The 18889-nt window shown below is 46.1% G+C and overlaps 1 protein-coding gene across 1 annotated transcript in view; it reads right to left on the bottom strand.

Moving 5' to 3' along the window:
- Positions 1–17981: 17981 nt before the first annotated feature.
- The window catches only part of LOC114889556 (myosin-6-like), a 43439-nt gene continuing 42531 nt past the window's right edge, over positions 17982–18889 (bottom strand). The window contains 1 exon segment of the mRNA XM_029212903.1: positions 17982–18425. Within this exon segment, the coding sequence (XP_029068736.1) occupies positions 18162–18425 (264 nt within the window). The 3' untranslated portion in view covers positions 17982–18161.

The raw sequence follows: 18889 nt of genomic DNA, 5'->3' as shown, positions 1-18889 counted from the left end.
GTTTCATGCCAGAGGTCTTCTGAAGGGCACAGAGGCCAAAGATGAAAAAACAAAAGGAAATACTCTGGAAATTCCCAGTTAGTCCTTAGCACCAGTAGGAATCTTAACTCACTAGGAAGCTTTTCTCTGCGTCTCAGTCGCCCCCCACCTCCACCCCACCTTCCTCCTAACACTTTCAGGAGCTTTGTGAGTGAGTGCCTGGGGCCAATTTGAGCCTGAAACGAGCCCTTAGAGGTCCCAGGTGGTATCTCTGGGTCCATCGCTAGAGATAGAGTTTGTAGAGCAGGTGCGCTCAGATGGGGAGCTCAGTGTGTGTCCCAGTCTCTCTGGAGTGCGTTGGCAGCCAGAGCCCTTTGGGAACCGGGGATTCCACTGTGCGCCTCGGCCATGGCCTTGTTCTCCGTGGTATTCCTAATAATGGTACATGGGATAGGAACAGTAACTACCTCTTTGAACTGTTGTGGGGATTGAATGAGTATATATACAAAAAAGGTTTGGGACAGCGCCTGGCACATATGAACCCTCAAATCTTAGCTATTTTCTATAGTATACTATTTGTTAAAAGTAAACTGCTTTTTTAAATTTAATTTTATTTATTTTTTTATACAGCAGGTTCTTATTAGTCATCAATTTTATACACATCAGTGTATGCACGTCAATCCCAATCGCCCAGTTCAGCACACCACCATCCCCACCCCCCCGCCGCTTTTCCCGCTTGGTGTCCATACGTTTGTTCTCTACATCTGTGTCTCTATTTCTGCCCTGCAAACCGGTTCATCTGTACCATTTTTCTAGGTTCCACATATATGTGTTAATATACGATATTTGTTTTTCTCTTTCTGACTTACTTCGCTCTGCATGACAGTCTCTAGATCCATCCATGTCTCTACAAATGACCCAATTTCGTTCCTTTTTATGGCTGAGTAATATTCCAGTGTATATATGTACCACATCTTCTTTACCCATTCGTCTGTCGATGGGCACTTAGGTTGATTCCATGACCTGGCTATTGTAAATAGTGCTGCAGTGAACATTGGGGTGCATGTGTCTTTTTGAATTATGGTTTTCTCTGGGTATATGCCCAGTAGTGGGATTGCTGGGTCATAAGGTAATTCGATTTTTAGTTTTTTAAGGAACCTCCATACTGTGCTCCATAGTGGCTGTATCAATTTACATTCCCACCAACAGTGCAAGAGTGTTCCCTTTTCTCCACACCCTCTCCAGCATTTGCTGTTTGTAGATTTTCTGATGATGCCCATTCTAACTGGTGTGAGGTGATACCTCACTGTAGTTTTGATTTGCATTTCTCTAATAATTAGTGATGTTGAGCAGCTTTTCATGTGCTTCTTGGCCATCTGTATGTCTTCTTTGGAGAAATGTCTTTTTAGGTCTTCTGCCCATTTTTTGACTGGGTTGTTTGCTTTTTTTAATATTGAGCTGCATGAGCTGTTTATATATTTTGGAGATTAATCCTTTGTCCGTTGATTCGCTTGCAAATATTTTCTCCCATTCTGAGTGTTATGTTTTCATCTTGTTTATGGTTTCCTTTGCTGTGCAAAAGCTTTGAAGTTTCATTAGGTCCCATTTTTTAATTTTTGTTTTTATTTCCATTACTCTACAAGGTGGATCAAAAAAGATCTTGCTAAAAAAAAGAAAAAAAAAAGATCTTGCTGTGATTTATCTCAAAGAGTGTTCTTCCTATGTTTTCCTCTAAGAATTTTATAGTGTCCGTCTTACATTTAGGTCTCTAATCCATTTTGAGTTTATTTTTGTGTATGGTGTTAGGGAGTGTTCTAATTTCATTCTTTTATGTGTAGCTGTCCGGTTTTCCCAGCACTATTTATTGAAGAGGCTGTCTTTTCTCCATTGTATATCCTTGCTTCCTTTGTCATAGATTAATTGACCATAGGTGCATGGGTTTATCTCTGGGCTTTCTATCTTGTTCCATTGATCTATGTTTCTATTTTTGTGCCAGTACCATACTGTCTTGATTATTGTAGCTTTGTAGTATAGTCTGAAGTCAGGGAGTCGGATTCCTCCAGCTCCGTTTCTTTCCCTCAAGACTGCTTTGGCTATTTGGGGTCTTTTGTGTCTCCATACAAATTTTAAGATATTTTTTCTAGTTCCGTAAAAAATGCCATTGGTAATTTGATAGGGATTGCATTGAATCTGTAGATTGCTTTGAGTAGTATAGTCATTTTCACAATATTGATTCTTCCGATCCAAGAACATGGTATATCTCTCCATCTGTTGGTATCATCTTTAATTTCTTTCATCAGTGTCTTATAGTTTTCTGCATACAGGTCTTTTGTCTCCCTAGGTAGGTTTATTCCTAGGTATTTTATTCTTTTTGTTGCAATGATAAATGGGAGTGTTTCCTTAATTTTTCTTTCAGATTTTTCATCATTAGCGTATAGGAATGCAAGAGATCTCTGTGCATTAATTTTGTACCCTGCAACTTTACCAAATTCATTGATTAGCTCTAGTAGTTTTCTGGTGGCATCTTTAGGACTCTCTATGTATAGTATCATGTCATCTGCAAACAGTGACAGTTTTACTTCTTCTTTTCCAATTTGTATTCCTTTTATTTCTTTTTCTTCTCTGATTGCCGTGGCTAGGACTTCCAAAACTATGTTGAATAATAGTGGTGAGTGTGGACATCCTTGTCTCGTTCCTGATCTTAGAGGAAATGCTTTCAGTTTTTCACCATTGAAAATGATGTTTGCTGTGGGTTTGTCATATATGGCCTTTATTATGTTGAGGTACATTCCCTCTATGCCCACTTTCTGGAGGGTTTTTATCATAAATGGGTGTTGGATTCTGTCAAAAGCTTTTTATGCGTCTATTGAGATGATCATATGGTTTTTATTCTTCAGTTTGTTAATATGGTGTATCACATTGATTGACTTGCGTATATTGAAGACTCCTTGCATCTCTGGGATAAATCCCACTTTATCGTGGTGTATGATCCTTTTAATGTGTTGTTGGATTATGTTTCCTAGTATTTTGTTGAGGATTTTTGCATATATATTCATCAGTGATATTGGTCTGTAATTTTCTTTTTTTGTAGTATCTTTGTCTGGTTTTTGTATCAGGGTGATGGTGGCCTCATAGAAAGAGTTTGGGAGTATTCCTTCCTCTTCAATTTTTTGGAAGAGTTTGAGAAGGATGGGTGTTAGCTCTTCTCTAAATGTTTGATAGAATTCACCTGTGAAGCCATCTGGTCCTGGACTTTTGTTTGTTGGAAGATTTCTTTTTTTTTTTTTTTGGCGGTACGCGGGCCCCTCACTGCTGTAGCCTCTCCCGTTGCAGAGCACAGGCTCTGGACGCGCAGGCTCAGTGGCCATGGCTCACAGGCCCAGCCGCTCCGCAGCATGTGGGATCTTCCCGGACCGGGGCACGAACCCGTGTCCCCTGCATCGGCAGGCAGACTCTCAACCACTGCGCCACCAGGGAAGCCCATGTTGGAAGATTTTTAATCACAGTTTCAATTTCATTACTTGTGATTGGTCTGTTCATATTTTCTGTTTCTTCCTGGTTCAGTCTTGGAAGGTTATACCTTTCTAAGAATTTGTCCATTTCTTCCAGGTTGTCCGTTTTAGATTTGCTTGTACTAGTCTCTTAGGATGCTTTGTATTTCTGAGGTGTCTGTTGTAACTTCTCCTTTTTCATTTCTAATTTTATTTCCCTCTTTTTCTTGATGAGTCTGGCTAATGGTTTATCAATTTTGTTTTTAGCTTTTAGTTTTATTGATCTTTGCTATTGTTTTCTTTGTTTCTATTTATTTCTGCTCTGATCTTTATGATTTCTTTTCTTCTGCTAACTTTGGATTTTGTTTGTTCTTCTTTCTCTAGTTCCTCTAGGTGTAAGGTTAGATTGTTTATTTGAGATTTTTCTTGTTTCTTGAGGTAGGCTTGTATAGCTATAAACTTCCCTCTTAGAACTGCTTTTGCTGCATCCCATAGGTTTTGGATCATTGTGTTTTCATTGTCATTTGTCTCTAGGTATTGTTTGATTTCCCCTTTGATTTCTTCAGTGATCTCTTGGTTATTTAGTAACATATTGTTTAGCCTCCATGTGTTTGTGTTTTTTATGTTTTTTCCCCTGTAATTTCTTTCTAATCTCATAGCGTTGTGGTCAGAAAAGATGCTTGATATGATTTCAATTTTCATAAATTTAGTGAGGGTTGATTTGTCACCCAAGATGTGATCTATCCTGGAGAATGTTTCATGCGCACTTGAGAAGAAAGTGTAATCTGCTGTTTTTGGATGGAATGTCCTATAAATATCAATTAAATCTATCTGGTCTATTGTGTCATTTAAGTCTTCTGTTTTCTTATTTATTTTCATTTTGGATGATCTGTCCATTGGTGTAAGTGAGGTGTTAAAGTCCCCCACTATTTTTGTGTTACTGTCGATTTCCTCTTTTATAGCTGTTAGCAGTTGCCTTATGTATTGAGGTGCTCCTATGTTGGGTGCATATATATTTATAATTGTTATATCTTCTTCTTGGATTGATCCCTTGATCATTATGTAGTGTCCTTCCTTGTCTCTTGTAACATTCTTTATTTAAAATAAAGTCCATTTTATCTGATATGAGTATTGCTACTCCAGCTTTCTTTTGATTTGCATTTGCATGGAGTATCTTTTTCCATCCCCTCACTTTCAGTCTGAATGTGTCCCTAGGTCTGAAGTGGGTCTCTTGTAAACAGCATATATATGGGCCTTGTTTTTGTATCCATCCAGGAAGCCTGTGTCTTTTGGTTGGAGCATTTAATCCATTCGCGTTTAAGGTAATTATTGATATGTATGTTCCTATGAGCATTTTCTTAATTGTTTTGGGTTTATTTTTGTAGGTCCTTTTCTTCTCTTGTGTTTCCCACTTAGAGAAGTTCCTTTAGCATTTGTTGTAGAGCTGGTTTGGTGGTGCTGAATTCTCTTAGCTTTTGCCTGTCTGTAAAGTTTTTGATTTCTCCATCGAATCTGAATGAGATCCTTGCTGGGTAGAGTAATCTTGGTTGTAGGTTCTTCCCTTTCATCACTTTAAGTATATCGTGCCCCTCCCTTCTGGCTTGTAGAGTTTCTGCTGAGAAATCAGCTGTTAACCTTATGGGAGTTCCCTTGTATGTTGTCATTTTTCCCTTGCTGCTTTCAATAATTTTTCTTTGTCTTTAATTTTTGCCAATTTGATTACTATGTGTCTCGGCGTGTTTCTCCCTGGGTTTGTCCTGTATGGGACTCTCTGCACTTCCTGGACTTGGGTGGCTATTTCCTTTCCCATGTTCGGGAAGTTTTCGACTATAATCTCTTCAAATATTTTCTCAGGTCCTTTCTCTCTGTCTTCTCCTTCTGGGACCCCTATAATGTGAATGTTGTTGTGTTTAATGTTGTCCCGGAAGTCTCTTAGGCTGTCTTCATTTCTTTTCATTCTTTTTTTCTTTATTCTGTTCCGCAGCAGAGAATTCCACCGTTCTGTCTTCCAGGTCACTTATCCGTTCTTCTGCCTCAGTTATTCTGCTATTGATTCCTTCTAGTGTAGTCTTCATTTCAGCTATTGTATTGTTCATCTCTGTTTGTTTGTTCTTTAATTCTTCTAGGTCTTTGTTAAACATTTCTTGCATCTTCCTGATCTTTGCCTCCATTCTTTTTCCAAGGTCCTGGATCATCTTCGCTATCATTATTCTGAATTCTTTTTCTGGAAGGTTTCCTATCTCCACTTCATGTAGTTGTTTTTCTGGGGTTTTATCTTGTTCCTTCAGCTGGTACATAGCCCTCTGTCTTTTCATCTTGTCTATCTTTCTGTAAATGTGGTTTTTGTTCCACAGGCTGCAGGAGTGTAGTTCTTCTTGCTTCTGCTGTCTGCCCTCTAAACTCCTTCTTTTTTAAGAAATCCATCCTTTCCTATGCCCCTTGGGTCCCTTTTGGTAGAGCAAGCAAATCTTTTCACTTTTTTTTTTCTTCTTCAAGAATACACTGGAGATTCTTGATCTTTTGCATTTCCTTATAAAATGGATTAACTTGTTAACTTCTGGCAAAGGAAGGGGGGTGGGGAGAGGAAGGGTATGAGGGAGGAAGGAAGAAAGAAGGAAGGCTATAGAAATGTTTACTTTGGATTGTACTGAGTCTATAAATTGATTTGGAAGGAAATGATACCTTTATTCTATGGAGTCTTCTCATCAGTTAACATGCTGTATCTCTGTTTTAGGGTTTTTTTTAGTAGTTATTAATGATCTAAGGTCTAATAGTTCTATAATTTTCTCTGTAGAGGTCTTGTATGTGCTTTGTTTTATTTGCTGCTAGGAAATTGATTTTTAAATTTCAATTATAAATATGATAATTAAAAAATCATTTTCTACCTGTTTGGTGCTGGAATATACAAGTATAATTTACTTTTGCATTTTTATTTTTAAATTTTTATAAATAAACTTTTAATTTTGGATTAATTTTAGATTTAGAGAAAGGTTGCAAAGATAGTACAGAATTCCTGTATACCCCTCATCCAGTTTTCCCTCATTTTTTTTGGGGGGGGGTCACACCATGTGGCATGCAGGATCTTCATTCCCCAAACAGGGATGGAACCCTCGCCCCCTGCAATGGAAGTATCTTAACCACTGGACCTCCAGGGAAGTCCCTACATGTCTTATTCTTGATCTCAAAGGAAAATCTTTCGATATTTTACCATTTTACCATTAAGTCTGATGTTTTTTTATAAGCATATATTTACAAGCATGTATAAAAACTCATTGTACAATCATGGACATTCCCTTTTATTTATAGTTTAAGAAGAAGCATTTAAAAAAAGGTATATGGAGGGACACTAGTAATAGCACATGCTTAACATGGTAAATGGGTGTTGAATGTTTGTCAAACACTTTTTTTTTTCTGCACCTGTTTCAGGGAAAAGTGGTGGGGTGCAAGAGGATGATCACGTCCCAGGTCTCCGGCGAGTCCCTGGGATGGGCTGCCAGTGTGGGTTCTTGGCTTCGAGTAGGAAAGAATTCAAGAGTGAGCCATAGTAAAGTGAAAGCAGGTTTATTCAGGGAGATACACACTCCATAGACAGAGTGTGGGCCATCTCAGAAGGCAAGAAGCCCCAGGGTACGAGGTTGTTAGTTTTTATGGGCTCGGTAATTTCATAGGCTAATGAGTGGGAAGATTATTCCAACTATTTTGGGAAAGGGGTAGAGATTTCCGGGAATTGGGTCACCGCCCACTTTTTGGCCTTTTGTGGTCAGCCTTGGAACTGTCATGGCGCTGGTGGGTATGTCATTTAGCATGCTGTTGTATTACAATGAGTATATAATGAGGCTCAAGGTCCACTGGAAGTCAAATTGTTCGCTATCTTGGTCCTAGTAGGTTTTAACCAGTTTATGTCTGTCCTCCATGGCTGTCATTCTTTTAATGGTTGTGCCCTGCCCCCTTCCTGTCCCACATGCATTGAAACGATCATATGATTTTTCTCCTTTAATCTGTGTATGTAGGGTGTTAACACTAATTGATTTTATAATGTTCCATCAAATTTACAATCCTGGAATAAACCCAGTCTTATCCCAGGATATACTATCTTTCTTATATGTTGCTGGATTCAGTTTGCTAATACATGTTTTAGAATTTTTTGCATTGGTGTTCATGTTCATGATTGAGATTAACCTCTAATTTTTGTTTTGATATCAAAGTTTATACACTGACTTCATAAAATGAGCTGTGTGTGTGTGTGTGTGTGTGTGTGTGTGTCTTCCTCTGGAAGGGTTTGGGTAAGTTTGGAACTATTTCTTCCTTAAATATTTCACTCCCATGAGTGTCTATGGCCAAGAAATACAGGATCCTGACTTGAGTGTCTCACAACCATTTTGCTGTATGTTTCTCTCCAGAGCCCTGGAGCACCCCTCATGAGTTACACTAACCCTTTACAGCCAGGAGGAGAGCGTGTGTGGCTCATCCTCTCTGGGCTTTGCAACACTGGAGGCAATGGGCTGATCGCAGATCATTTACACCAAGTCATTCCTTAGGCTGAAGATATGTGATGGTTGGGGGAGGTGCCCCCATGGGTGTGTTTTTTGGGGTGGGGAGAAGATGGGGGATTACAGAAAGCCAAGGTGTAGAGCCCCAGGCACCCAGTGCAGCAGGGAAATTCACCTTGACTCCAAAGCTATTCCTTGGAGGTTTGTCCAGAAGCAACAGAATCAGTGTAGAAGCATGGATGACAGACAGTCGTCCACACTCTCCAGCTCCACTTCCTCCCTTTAACCCTCTCTTCTCCCACTGGCCAAGGCATTCTCAGCATCATCTTTCTTGATGGGGGAACCTCCAGGGGCATTTGTTTGGAATGACAGGGTGTGACACCAGTGGGGAGGCTGGCAGGGCACATTCCAGGAAAGGAAGCAAGAGAGAAGGGTTCCTTTTGCCTCTTCCTGTCCTGCATCCTGGGGAGGTTTACTGTCCTGGAGGCAGGTTGAGGTTGTACTGGCAGAGGAGTAGAAGGAGAATCTACTTTCCTTTCCAAAGCTCTGTCCTGAACAGACCCCTGAAGGTTTAGCTAAAGTCCTATGCTAGCCATTCTCAAAAGTCTTGTTCTCTGGACCTTTTTAAAAAATTAATTAATTAATTAATTTTTGGCTGCGTTGGGTCTTTGTTGCTGTGCACGGGCATTCTCTATTTGCGGCAAGTGGTGGCTACTCTTCATTGCGGTGCACGGGCTTCTCACTGCGGTGGCTTCTCTTGTTGAGAAGCACGGGCTCCAGGCACGCAGGCTTCAGTAGTTGTGGCACGCGGGCTCAGTAGTTGTGGCTCGTGGGTTCTAGAGTGCAGGCTCAGTAGTTGTGGCACACAGGCTTAGTTGCTCTGCGGCGTGTGGGATCTTCCCGGACCAGGGCTCGAACCCGTGTCCCCTGCATTGGCAGGTGGATTCTTAACCACTGCGCCACCAGGGACATCCCTGGACCTTTCTTTATACTTTGAAAAATTATTGAGGACCCCAAAGGGCTTTTGTCTATGTGGATCCTATCTAGGGATATTTACTGTGCTAGAAAATAAAACTGAGGCATTTAAAAATATTTAATTCATCTAAAATAACAACAATTAACCCATTAACAACAATCACCCCTGTAGGGTCTGAGGCTCACCGTGGTTGAGCACTTTAGTCCAGAGCCTGACCCCCAGTGAAAGGAGAGCCTCATCTCTGGGGAAGAAAGGATGAGAAATCTGCATGAGCTCCAGTGAAGCCAGCTGGCTAGAATTCATGAAAGAAGAGGCCCCAGTTGCTTTAAGGTAGGAGGGGTCTTCAAACCAGCAGACCCAAACTCCCACCCAGGCTCCATCTGAACCACCAGGTGATGTGGACCTGTTCTGCTACTTGACCTTGGACAAGTCAGTTTCCTCATCTCTAGAATAGAAATGGTAATGTAACAACTTGGCCCACAGGGCTATTGTGAGGTCCAAGGGAAGTAAGGAATGTTAAAGCATTTCGTAAACAGTGAGCTCACCTGTTTTTGCGCTACACAGCATTGTTGGAACTTTCTTCTTTCTCTTGAGCAACAATATGGGTCCTGTAACTCTTTCCCACTGGTTGGGACCTGTCTTCTCACTATGTGATCCCAGGACCAGCAGCGTCAGCATCGTCTGGGGGTGTGTTAGAAATGCAGACTCCCAGGCCTCACCCCGGAGCTAATGAATCAGAAATGCTGGGGATGGGGCTCAGCTGGCTGCACTTTAACAAGCCCTCCTGGTGATTCTGAGCCCTACCGGGCAGGACGAGTCCTCCACTCACACCAGATGCAACTCACCGCCCTGGTTCTGCCACACCAAAGATGGTCAGAGTGTGGTCCGTGGATCAGGAGATTGGATATCACTGCAGTTGTCACATGGCTTTAGAAGCCTCCAAACACTCTCAATTTCTGTACTTATCCTGCGGGAGACCGTTAACAAACAGTTCAGAGATGCGCACTGGCCTCTGAACCACAACGTGAGCCGAATCACTCCAGATCTGTGCTTCTCAAATCGAATGTGCTTACAGATCACCTGGAGATCCTGTTCAGGGGCACATGTGGATCCACTGCATCTGGGAGGGCCTGGGATTCTGCACTTCTGAGCGCCCAGGGGCCGCTTTTGTGACCAAGTTGACACTTTTGTGACCCTCTCTACAAGGATCCCCCACGCCCACCGCCCGGAAGCCCCCTCCTCCATCTCTCAGGACCCCCCCAAAGCCTACCTTCAGCCAGGGCTTTGTTTCAGAAGATCCTTGTTTGCTGGGAAGGAGCAGAACTGAGTCAGTCTCACGTCCTAACATCTCAGCCAGGATTCGTCTATCAAATTAGGGAATAGGTTGCCCAGCCCCCAGGGTATAAAACTCACAGGTAGATAACTTTAAAAAATTATACACAGCTTTACAGAGAAGTGAAACCTCAAAGATATGAGAAACTCCATTTCATCACCCTGATTGTGGGCTTGTCTGACACAGGGCTGTCATCAGCATGTATATATTAACTTAAGCTTCTTTCATTTAACTTCTTTGAGTAAATATGTTAATATCTACATCTTCATGTAGTCAAATGCTGTTTGTGCTGTTGCCTTTTAAAGGATACATAACCCTCCAAATAATCCTAGACTAGCGTGGTGATTGCAAGCTCGGGCCCTACCACTTACTAGCTGTGTGACATTAAGCAAATTCTTAACCTCTCTGAGCCACACTTGTAAAATGAGGGGAAAATAAGAGCCAGTAGCAGAGAAGTTTTGTAAGTATTAAATGAGATGATGCATGTCAGGGTCTTAAAACGGCATCTAGCACATAAAACGTGCTCAATTAATGTCAGCTGCTGTTAATAACTATTCCCATAAGGTATTCAGGGAGCCCTCGATTACTAAGCGTTTTAGGTTATTTGCAATTATTTTATTATTGTGAAAATGCTGTTATGAATGTTCATCCTTTCCAGCAACCTCTATGGACTGCCTCACCTGCACTAGAGGATTCTAAGATGATGAAGAGGGTGCTGGCCCTTGAAGAGATGGTAGTTTAGTGATGCTGAGAAACCAGGAAGTGGATGATTACAATAATTCAAGGGGCCAGAGAGGAATGCGAGAGGACAAGTGGGGCAGGTGAGAGTCAGGAGCCGCTCGGTGGAGCGCTGGAGGTTTGAGATGAACTTGTAATACCTTTGGGAGGGAGGCACTTCTAAGGCTTGTTATTTATTTCCCCACTTTGTTCCCAGAGCTTAGAACAGCTCCTGGCATGTCATAGGCCCTCCATCAATCCACTGTTGGCTGGATGCGTTGTCTGCTTGCTCTCCAGAAGGAGCAATGCCCCGGCAGTGCCACCAGCCTGCTGTGGGCTGGCGCTGGCTCCAGATCCCAGCTGTGTCCTGATCTGGGTCCAGATGTTTTGTCTGGCTCCACCCAGAGCTCTCCCTCCCGACTCGTGAGACAGGAAGCTCCTGGCCTTGGGGCAGTGCCTCTGAGCTACGGGCTTTTCCTTCCCCTGTCAGCAGTGAGAGGCCCTAAGTGGAATTCAGGTCACTGGTGGGGGAGGAAGTGATTTTACGAGAAGTTGCACTCTAGCAGAGTGTTGAAGGACGAGGGGTGTCTGCCGTGCCAGCTGGGTCCACAGCGAGTGAAGAGAGATCCTATACATACCCTATGACTGAGAAACTTGTGTCAGCAGTGGTGCCTCTTTGGTGGGAACAAGATAAGTAAGGAAGAAAGGAAAATGCCAACTGGCATTTTAGAAGCGCACTTTGTGCCAGGGGGTTTACAGCTGTCGTATGGATTTGTCCACACAGTGACCCTGTGTGGGAAGGCAGCCCAGTTCCAAAAGCAGAAAGCAGACTCAGCAAAGCCCATGGCCCTGTGCTCGTGAGCCCCCGTAATGAAGAGTTGGTGCCCTTTTTCCCCCGACACTGCTTCTGGGAATAGGAGCTTGACCTAGTAGGAGGAATAGGAAACACCCCTCCTGACTCTGGGTTCATGGGGTTTGGGTGCAGCTGGTCCCCCATGACTGAGAACTGACCAGTCAAAGCCTCACATCCTCCTACCATCTCCCGACCAGGGGCCTGACCATCCGGGCAATTATAGCCAATGAAAACCAGCCCTTTGGCTTTTGCAGGAACTCCTGGGAAAGAGAAGCTCTGGCATAAGATGGTAAGATACAGGATATAAGCCTGGCCATTTTGTAATCACAGAGGGGCAGCCTTCCTGGGAATAAAGTTAATTTAGAGGAAAGCAGAACGGAGAGATGGAAAGAGAAAAATAAGAAGTCTTCTGAAAACCTAGATCCAGCTACATGTCTGTGGGCCCAGTCAGCCTGAAGATTGACTACCCTTGAAATTTTCATTTAGGTGAACCAATAAATCTTCTTTTTTGCCTAGACATTGAAGCTGAACTTCTGTCACAGCTGAATGAGTTCCTATGCCCTAGCCATGGAAGTGGGACTTGGATGGCAAGGTCCACATTTCCTTCCCGTCCTCCCCACCTTCCCTACACTCTGCAACGTGCAGTTCTTAGCCCTGAGAAATCCTCTCAATTTGCTGCCTTGAATCAGTTGACCTGGTAGGACCTGTGGGAACATGGAGGGTGGGCTTGGCCCTACATACTCCAATATCTTTATATACAGAATTGCACATTTGTTTTTACTTGGGTTTCATGGGTTCCACTTAGTGGTGTGCTGGTAAATGTTTAACAAGCTAACAAATAAAAAAGCCCTGCATTGACCTGTTTGCCAGTATCCGTGGTGTAAATATTTCCACCATGGCCAGGTTCAGGCTCCCCCGTGACATCACTGAATGCGGAGACAGGAAGAGATGTAAGTAGCACTCCATTGGAGAGTATTTCTACCACACGGATTTAATAGTCATAAATCATAGGTCATAACAAAATGCAGTAAATTAGTTGTATGTATTGATTTTTTAGTACCTTTGTTTTTAGTATACAGGTCCTCCCTGACTTAAGATGGTTTGACTCACAATTTTTCAACTTTAGGAAAGCAATATGCATTTAGTAGAAACTGTGCTTTGAAGTTTGAATTTGGATCTTTTCCCCGGCCTAGTGGAATGCAGTCTGATCCTCTGGTGATGCTGGCAGGGCAGCAGCCACAGCTCCCAGGCAGCAATGCAGTCACAAGGGGGAACAACTGATACACTTACAGCCATTCTGCACCCAGACGAGTATTGTATTTTTCACTTTCAGTACCGTATTCAATACATTACACGAGACAGTCTACACTTTACTGTCAAATAGGCTTTGTGTTAGATGATTTTGCCCAACTGTAGGCTAATGTAAGGGTTCTGACCGCGTTCAGGGAGGGCTGGGCTAAGCTACAATGTTTGGTAGGTTTGATGTATTAAATGCATTTTTGACTTAATAGTGTTTTCAATTTACAGTGGGTTTACTGGGATGTGACTCCATCGTAAGTCGAGGAAGATCTGTAATTTATCTCATTGTAATATTACAAAATTTAATTTTAATAGTAAGTGAATTATGAAATTTAATTGTAAGAACTGGTTCACAGAATTCCTAAAAAGTTTTATAATTGGCTCTTGCGAACCGGTACGGGCTGGTTCCAGGACACCACCGATGCCACTTAGATCTCAGCAGGAAAGGACTGCTTCTTCCTGGGTTTAAGAGCTATGAGTTTAAATGAAAAAAAGGGACCTGGATGCAATCCTAAAAGCTTCATTTGAGGGGAGGTCTGCGTCAAGTGGAAGTGTGCAGTGAAACTGAATGGGTCATTAGCGATCCGAATGGGATTTATGACCTGGAGATGTACGCTGGCCGCAGCAAGGTAGTGGTGCTTTGCATGGTCAGCTGGCCCCGCTCCATAGGAGGGCCGTGGAGCAGGGAAATAGATGTGCAGGGCAGGGTGTGTATCAGCCAGGGCTCCGGCGGGAAGCGGGCGACACACTCAGATCAGCATAATGTGTGGGGTGTTTGAGGGAGAGACTCTTTTGGGAGGTGTGGGCAGGTTTAGGGAGGCCACAGGGGTAGGGCAGAGCTCCAGGTGCAAGCAGGGTGAGGGGACCGGTCACTGGAGATGGACACAGAGAGGGCTGGGGAGTGCGATTCCTGAAGGGAATGGGACCTTTGCTTGCAGGGAGGGATGCAGGGAATAAAGGGCCTCTCTCTCCTCTTCCCCTCTGCTTTTCTGTCTCAGCTCCCCATTGGCTGGATCCACCCAAAGGCCAGAGGGCAAGGAAACCCGTTGTTTCGACCCCTTTTGGGACAGGAGAAAGGTGGGAGGGGTGTGAAGGATCAGATGGCAAAGGTCTTGACTTGGGTATCTCACTGTGGAGTGGACGCCCTGGTTCTTTGTCTTGGGCCTAGGAAAAGGGACAAGAGACTCACTTTTGGAAACTCCACGGGCCACCTTCGTCCCAGAGAAACCCGGGGTCTGATCACCCACCCCTGCTAGAGGCAGGGGGCTGTTTGTGGAGGTCCACTGCCTTCCACTCTGGGGCCAACACTTCTCTTGCAGCCTGGTGGTTCCTGCGATGAGGGCAGTGAGGTCTGGGAGGAGACCCTTGGCCATGGTCCCATCCCCTGCTGCCAGGGCCATCGCTGGGGCCACTCGCTGCCTGTCCGGTCCTAGGCTCCATCTCAGATTCCGCAGGGTCCTCTCCTACGGACACTCAGTTGAGGGGGCCCTGGTCTGGGAGCCCCGAGACCTGGGCGTCTGGCTCTGACGCTTCATCCTGTGGGGTTACCAGATCCTATCACGAATCTGAATTTTCTCATCTGCAAAACCAGGGGCCTGGATGGCATGATCCTGATTCCCAAGGACACCTCTGACTCTGAACGTCTAATGTCAAGACTTCAGGGGTGCAATCTCTAGGTCATTTGCAAAATGAAAAGCATGTCTTTCCATAGCCAGGAGGTGGCAGCAAAGCTCTGTTTAGAAGAGGCCTGTGGGTCAGGGTGGGTTCTGTTCTCCCAGGCCCCAGAACTCGAAGCCCAGGTTTGGTGGCTAGGTTTCACTGCTGAAAGATAATAATAACAACAACGATCTCATTATTATTATCATTCTTGTTAGTAAAACATCTCCAATTTGCGCAGTACTGCGTTTCTGGGGAAATCCCTTGCGCAGCGTCACGCGGGAGTCTTTCAACAACTTCATCCTGAGGTAGGAAGTCCCAGGACTTCCTGCCCCATGTTGAGGCTCGGAGACATTCCCTTACTTGCCCCAGGCCTTCTGGAAAGTATGATGTGCTGGAGATCTGAGGGCCCAGGGTGGGGAGGTGGGGGACCAGGTAAGTGCAGAGATGCTAGGCAGCTCCAGGTGACCTGGGGAGTGTTCGAGCAGATGGAATCCAGATCTGCTTTTGTGGGGGTGTCAGAAAGGAGTGATTCTACAGGAAGTTTTTTTGATGACCCTCAAATGCATGGTGTGTCAGCCCCTCAAACCAGAGGAAGCTCCTTAGAGACACAGTGAAAGCCCCAGCCCATCTGGGCCCCTGTCTTACACTCCACCTGTGCCCTTAGACCATGTGTTACCTCTGCCCACCATGATGCCAGGCTACCAGGGTACAAACTGTGTGTCTGGCTCCAGACCAAGGGCGTTCCTTGCATATTCTTACTTACTTCTCCGTCTAACCCTCTAAAGTACGTTGTTACATCCCGTTTTATACGTGAGGTTGCTGAGGCTTAAAGTCACGGAGTAACTTGTTCCCAATCACACAGCTATGAATGGCGGGGCAAGACTGGGACCCCGGCAGGTTGGCCCCAGGGCTCTCACCACGAAAGCCCACGCCCACACAGAGGGAAAGGCCACTCTGTGAGACTGTGTGCTGCGCGGTGAATCTGAGGAGCTGCCATGCCAGTTCCTCCTCAGCATTGGAAAGGCCACAGTCCATCTGCAGCCCCGTTAGGAAATGAAGGTGTTAATATCTGCCTGACCTCCTGACGGGCTTGTTGGGAGGCCAGGATGGAGAAGAGGAAGACGGTCACGTAATACTCAGCATCACACAGAATTGTTCGCGTATTTGAAATTGTATGACTTTCATTGGGAGGGCGATGCAGCGGGGTGGCAGAAGTGTAGGCTTAGGATCTGGTATCTGGGCACTTTGAGAACAGCCTTGGTTTCCTTGCCTGTAAAATTGAGGAGATTGAAGAGATCTTTTTTTTTTTTTTAGCTTTTTAAAAATTTTTATTTATTTATTTTACTTTTGGCTGTGTTGGGTCTTCGTTTCTGTGCGTGGGCTTTCTCTAGTTGCGGCGAGCGGGGACCACTCTTCATCGCGGTACTCAGGCCTCTCACTGTCGCAGCCTCTCCCTGTTGCGGAGCACAGGCTCCGGACGCGCAGGCTCAGCGGCCATGGCTCACGGGCCTAGTTGCTCCACGACACGTGGGATCTTCCCGGACCGGGGCACGAACCTGTGTCCCCTGCATCGGCAGGCGGACTCTCAACCACCGCGCCACCAGGGAAGCCCCTGAAGAGATCATTTTTAATGACTCTTTCAGTCCTCAAGTTTAGCCAGGACGACGGTGAGTATGGTGATGGTAGTGACGACGGTGGTGGCGATGTCAAGACATCTGAGATCACCCGACCTCAGAATCACCTCCTGCCACCACTACTGGTGCCACCCATCGTTACCTTCCAGCCCCACTGTGTCAAAGGCACAAGGGGTGGGCTGGTGATGAGATGGAAAGGAGGATCTAGAAGGCCAGAGAGAAGGGACGATCTAAGATCTTAGAGGAGAGTGCCTGGTACCTAGTAAGCCAGAAGCCCTGCACGCCTTGCCAACACCCCAACCCCCCATCTGTCCCGGGAAAGCGGTGATTTTTATTGGTATCTCTGCCTTACAGAATAAGGAAATTGAGGCTCAGACCGTTAATCTTAAGTTGCCCGAGGCCACACAGCTGGTATGTGATAATATTGGGATTCCATCCCGGTTTGCTGGAACCCAAAGTCCATGCCCCTGACCACACGGGTCAGTCTGACCATTGAGACAACTCAGGTTCAGAGAATGTATGCGGCCAACCCAGGCCACACAGCTGTTGCTACGAAGTGGTCAGGCCGAGGCTCAGATTTAGTCTCGGCTTCTGATCCTGTCCTTGTTTGTCCTGCTGCTTTACTACCCTTCAGGGTAGGCAAACCAACACAGTCACACTCAGCAAGATCCAGCTGGGATCTGGGAGCGACCCTGAGACTAGCTGCACCCCTCACCCTCGGCTCAAGCACCAGGGGGAGGGTCCATGTGCGTGGAGAGGAGGGACCCGAAGGAGGGGCAGGGCTTGCAGGACAGGCCAGCCCCTAGGCAGTCCTTCCCGAAGCATCTGTCCTCCCAGGAATGCATCCCAGGTTCAGGAGCGCCTACTGCCTCTAAAGATGTTCTGGGAGCTGTGGGTGGTCTGAGAGGAGTGGAGACACGGCCGCTGGGGGGGGACGGGATGGAAAAGCAGAGCTGCTTCATGGAAAGAGCCCTGCTTGGGGGGCCTGGGATCTTGGGGTCAAGTCTCCCACCACCCTGGACAACTACAGTCAGAGTGCTTAGTCTATCTGGGTCCAGTTTCCCTGTCTGTAAATTTAGGGGAACTGAATTGGAAAAAATTATGAGTTCCTAGGCAGAAAAAGGGGTATGCTTATCTGAAAGGGTTTTTATTTTTAACTGCTGGGGAGCTGGTGATATATCTCGAGATGGGTTGGATTTCCACCTTTCCTTCTCAGGGCCAGGAGGGTCTGCTTTCACGTCCCTTACTTTCTTTATAGTTTATAAATAGACCTGGCAAGAATCTGAAAACCACCCCACGGAGGAGGAATGGACCGTGATGATAAACACAGCAGAGCCAGGGATCCGAGTAGTCAGGAGAATTTATTTCTCACGACACCTTCTCTCCGTTTTCCCGAGGTGTCCCATGGCAACGGGGGGGAAGGGCTCATTCTTCCATCTTCTGGGGGAGAAAAAGAATTGTACACAGGAAATGAGTCAAACCAAAGGTGAGGCTGGGCACTGTCTTCAAGTGGGGGCAGCTGGAGCCTCAGGAAAATATTCAGGCGTGGCTTTATCTCCGTTTGCGCGTTGTAAAAACAAACCAGTCGAGCTCCCGGAGTTGGGGTGAATTCCCCCAAAAGCAGGGGCTTCTTGGGCAGCGCCTCTTGCAACAGGGAGGGGCGGGGATGATGGGGTGGTCTGGCCCTGGTCCCGCACTGCTCCTGTGAGCCTGGAACCACAGGGTCCAGGCTAAAGCAGTGACTTTTGTGGCTGCACGACCAGCAGCGGGGAAGGTGCACTGACAGGCACCCTCCAAACTCTGCTGGGTGCTGCCTGGTCCTGGGTCCTAGGACGTCTGGGGAGGAAGTCTGCTCTCACCTGGGCCCCCATGTCGCGGCTCTTGGCCCGCAGCTTGTTGAACTGGGACTCGGCGATGTCCGCCCGTTCCTCGGCCTCCTCCAGCCCGCGCTGGACCCTCCGGCACCTGGACAGCTGCGTGTTAGCCTGCTCCTCCTGAACGGAAGGTGGAGGGGGCAGGAGGCTGAGGAAGCCCCTCACTCTGGCGCTGAGGCCCCCAGTCCCTGATGGCCTCTGGGGAACTGCGGAACCAGGAGAGCTTGGGCCCCCAATTCCCTGGCGGCAGAGGAGGGAAAGCTGAGCTCTGCAGCGGTGAAGACGATGCCCCTGGCTCCTGTGTGCACTGCCTGGTTACCTTGCAGGTCTGCTGCCCCCAGGATGCCTGCATGTTGCCCTGTACCCCGCCTCTCTGCCATCCCCCCAACCCCGGAGCTCTTGGGAGGAAATCCAAGTGTCCCAAGGCATGTGGAGCTGTCAGAGACCAAAGGTCCAGCCCCCGCCCCCGCCAACCCCGCCCGGGCCTGCTCCCCCTACTGTCTGCCTGTAGCCCGGGCCTTGTATGGGTCTGAGAGCCATGCAAGCGTTTCTGATGAAGGTGGCCTCCCGGGGCCCCTCCAGCC

The sequence above is a fragment of the Monodon monoceros genome, unplaced genomic scaffold (genome assembly GCF_005190385.1).
Source record: "Monodon monoceros isolate NGI ecotype Baffin Bay Population unplaced genomic scaffold, NGI_Narwhal_1 Super_Scaffold_9, whole genome shotgun sequence".
In the NCBI taxonomy this organism is placed as follows: Eukaryota; Metazoa; Chordata; class Mammalia; order Artiodactyla; family Monodontidae; genus Monodon; species Monodon monoceros.
Note: the sequence above shows the minus strand (reverse complement) of the source record. Positions and strands in the feature narration are given on the sequence as shown.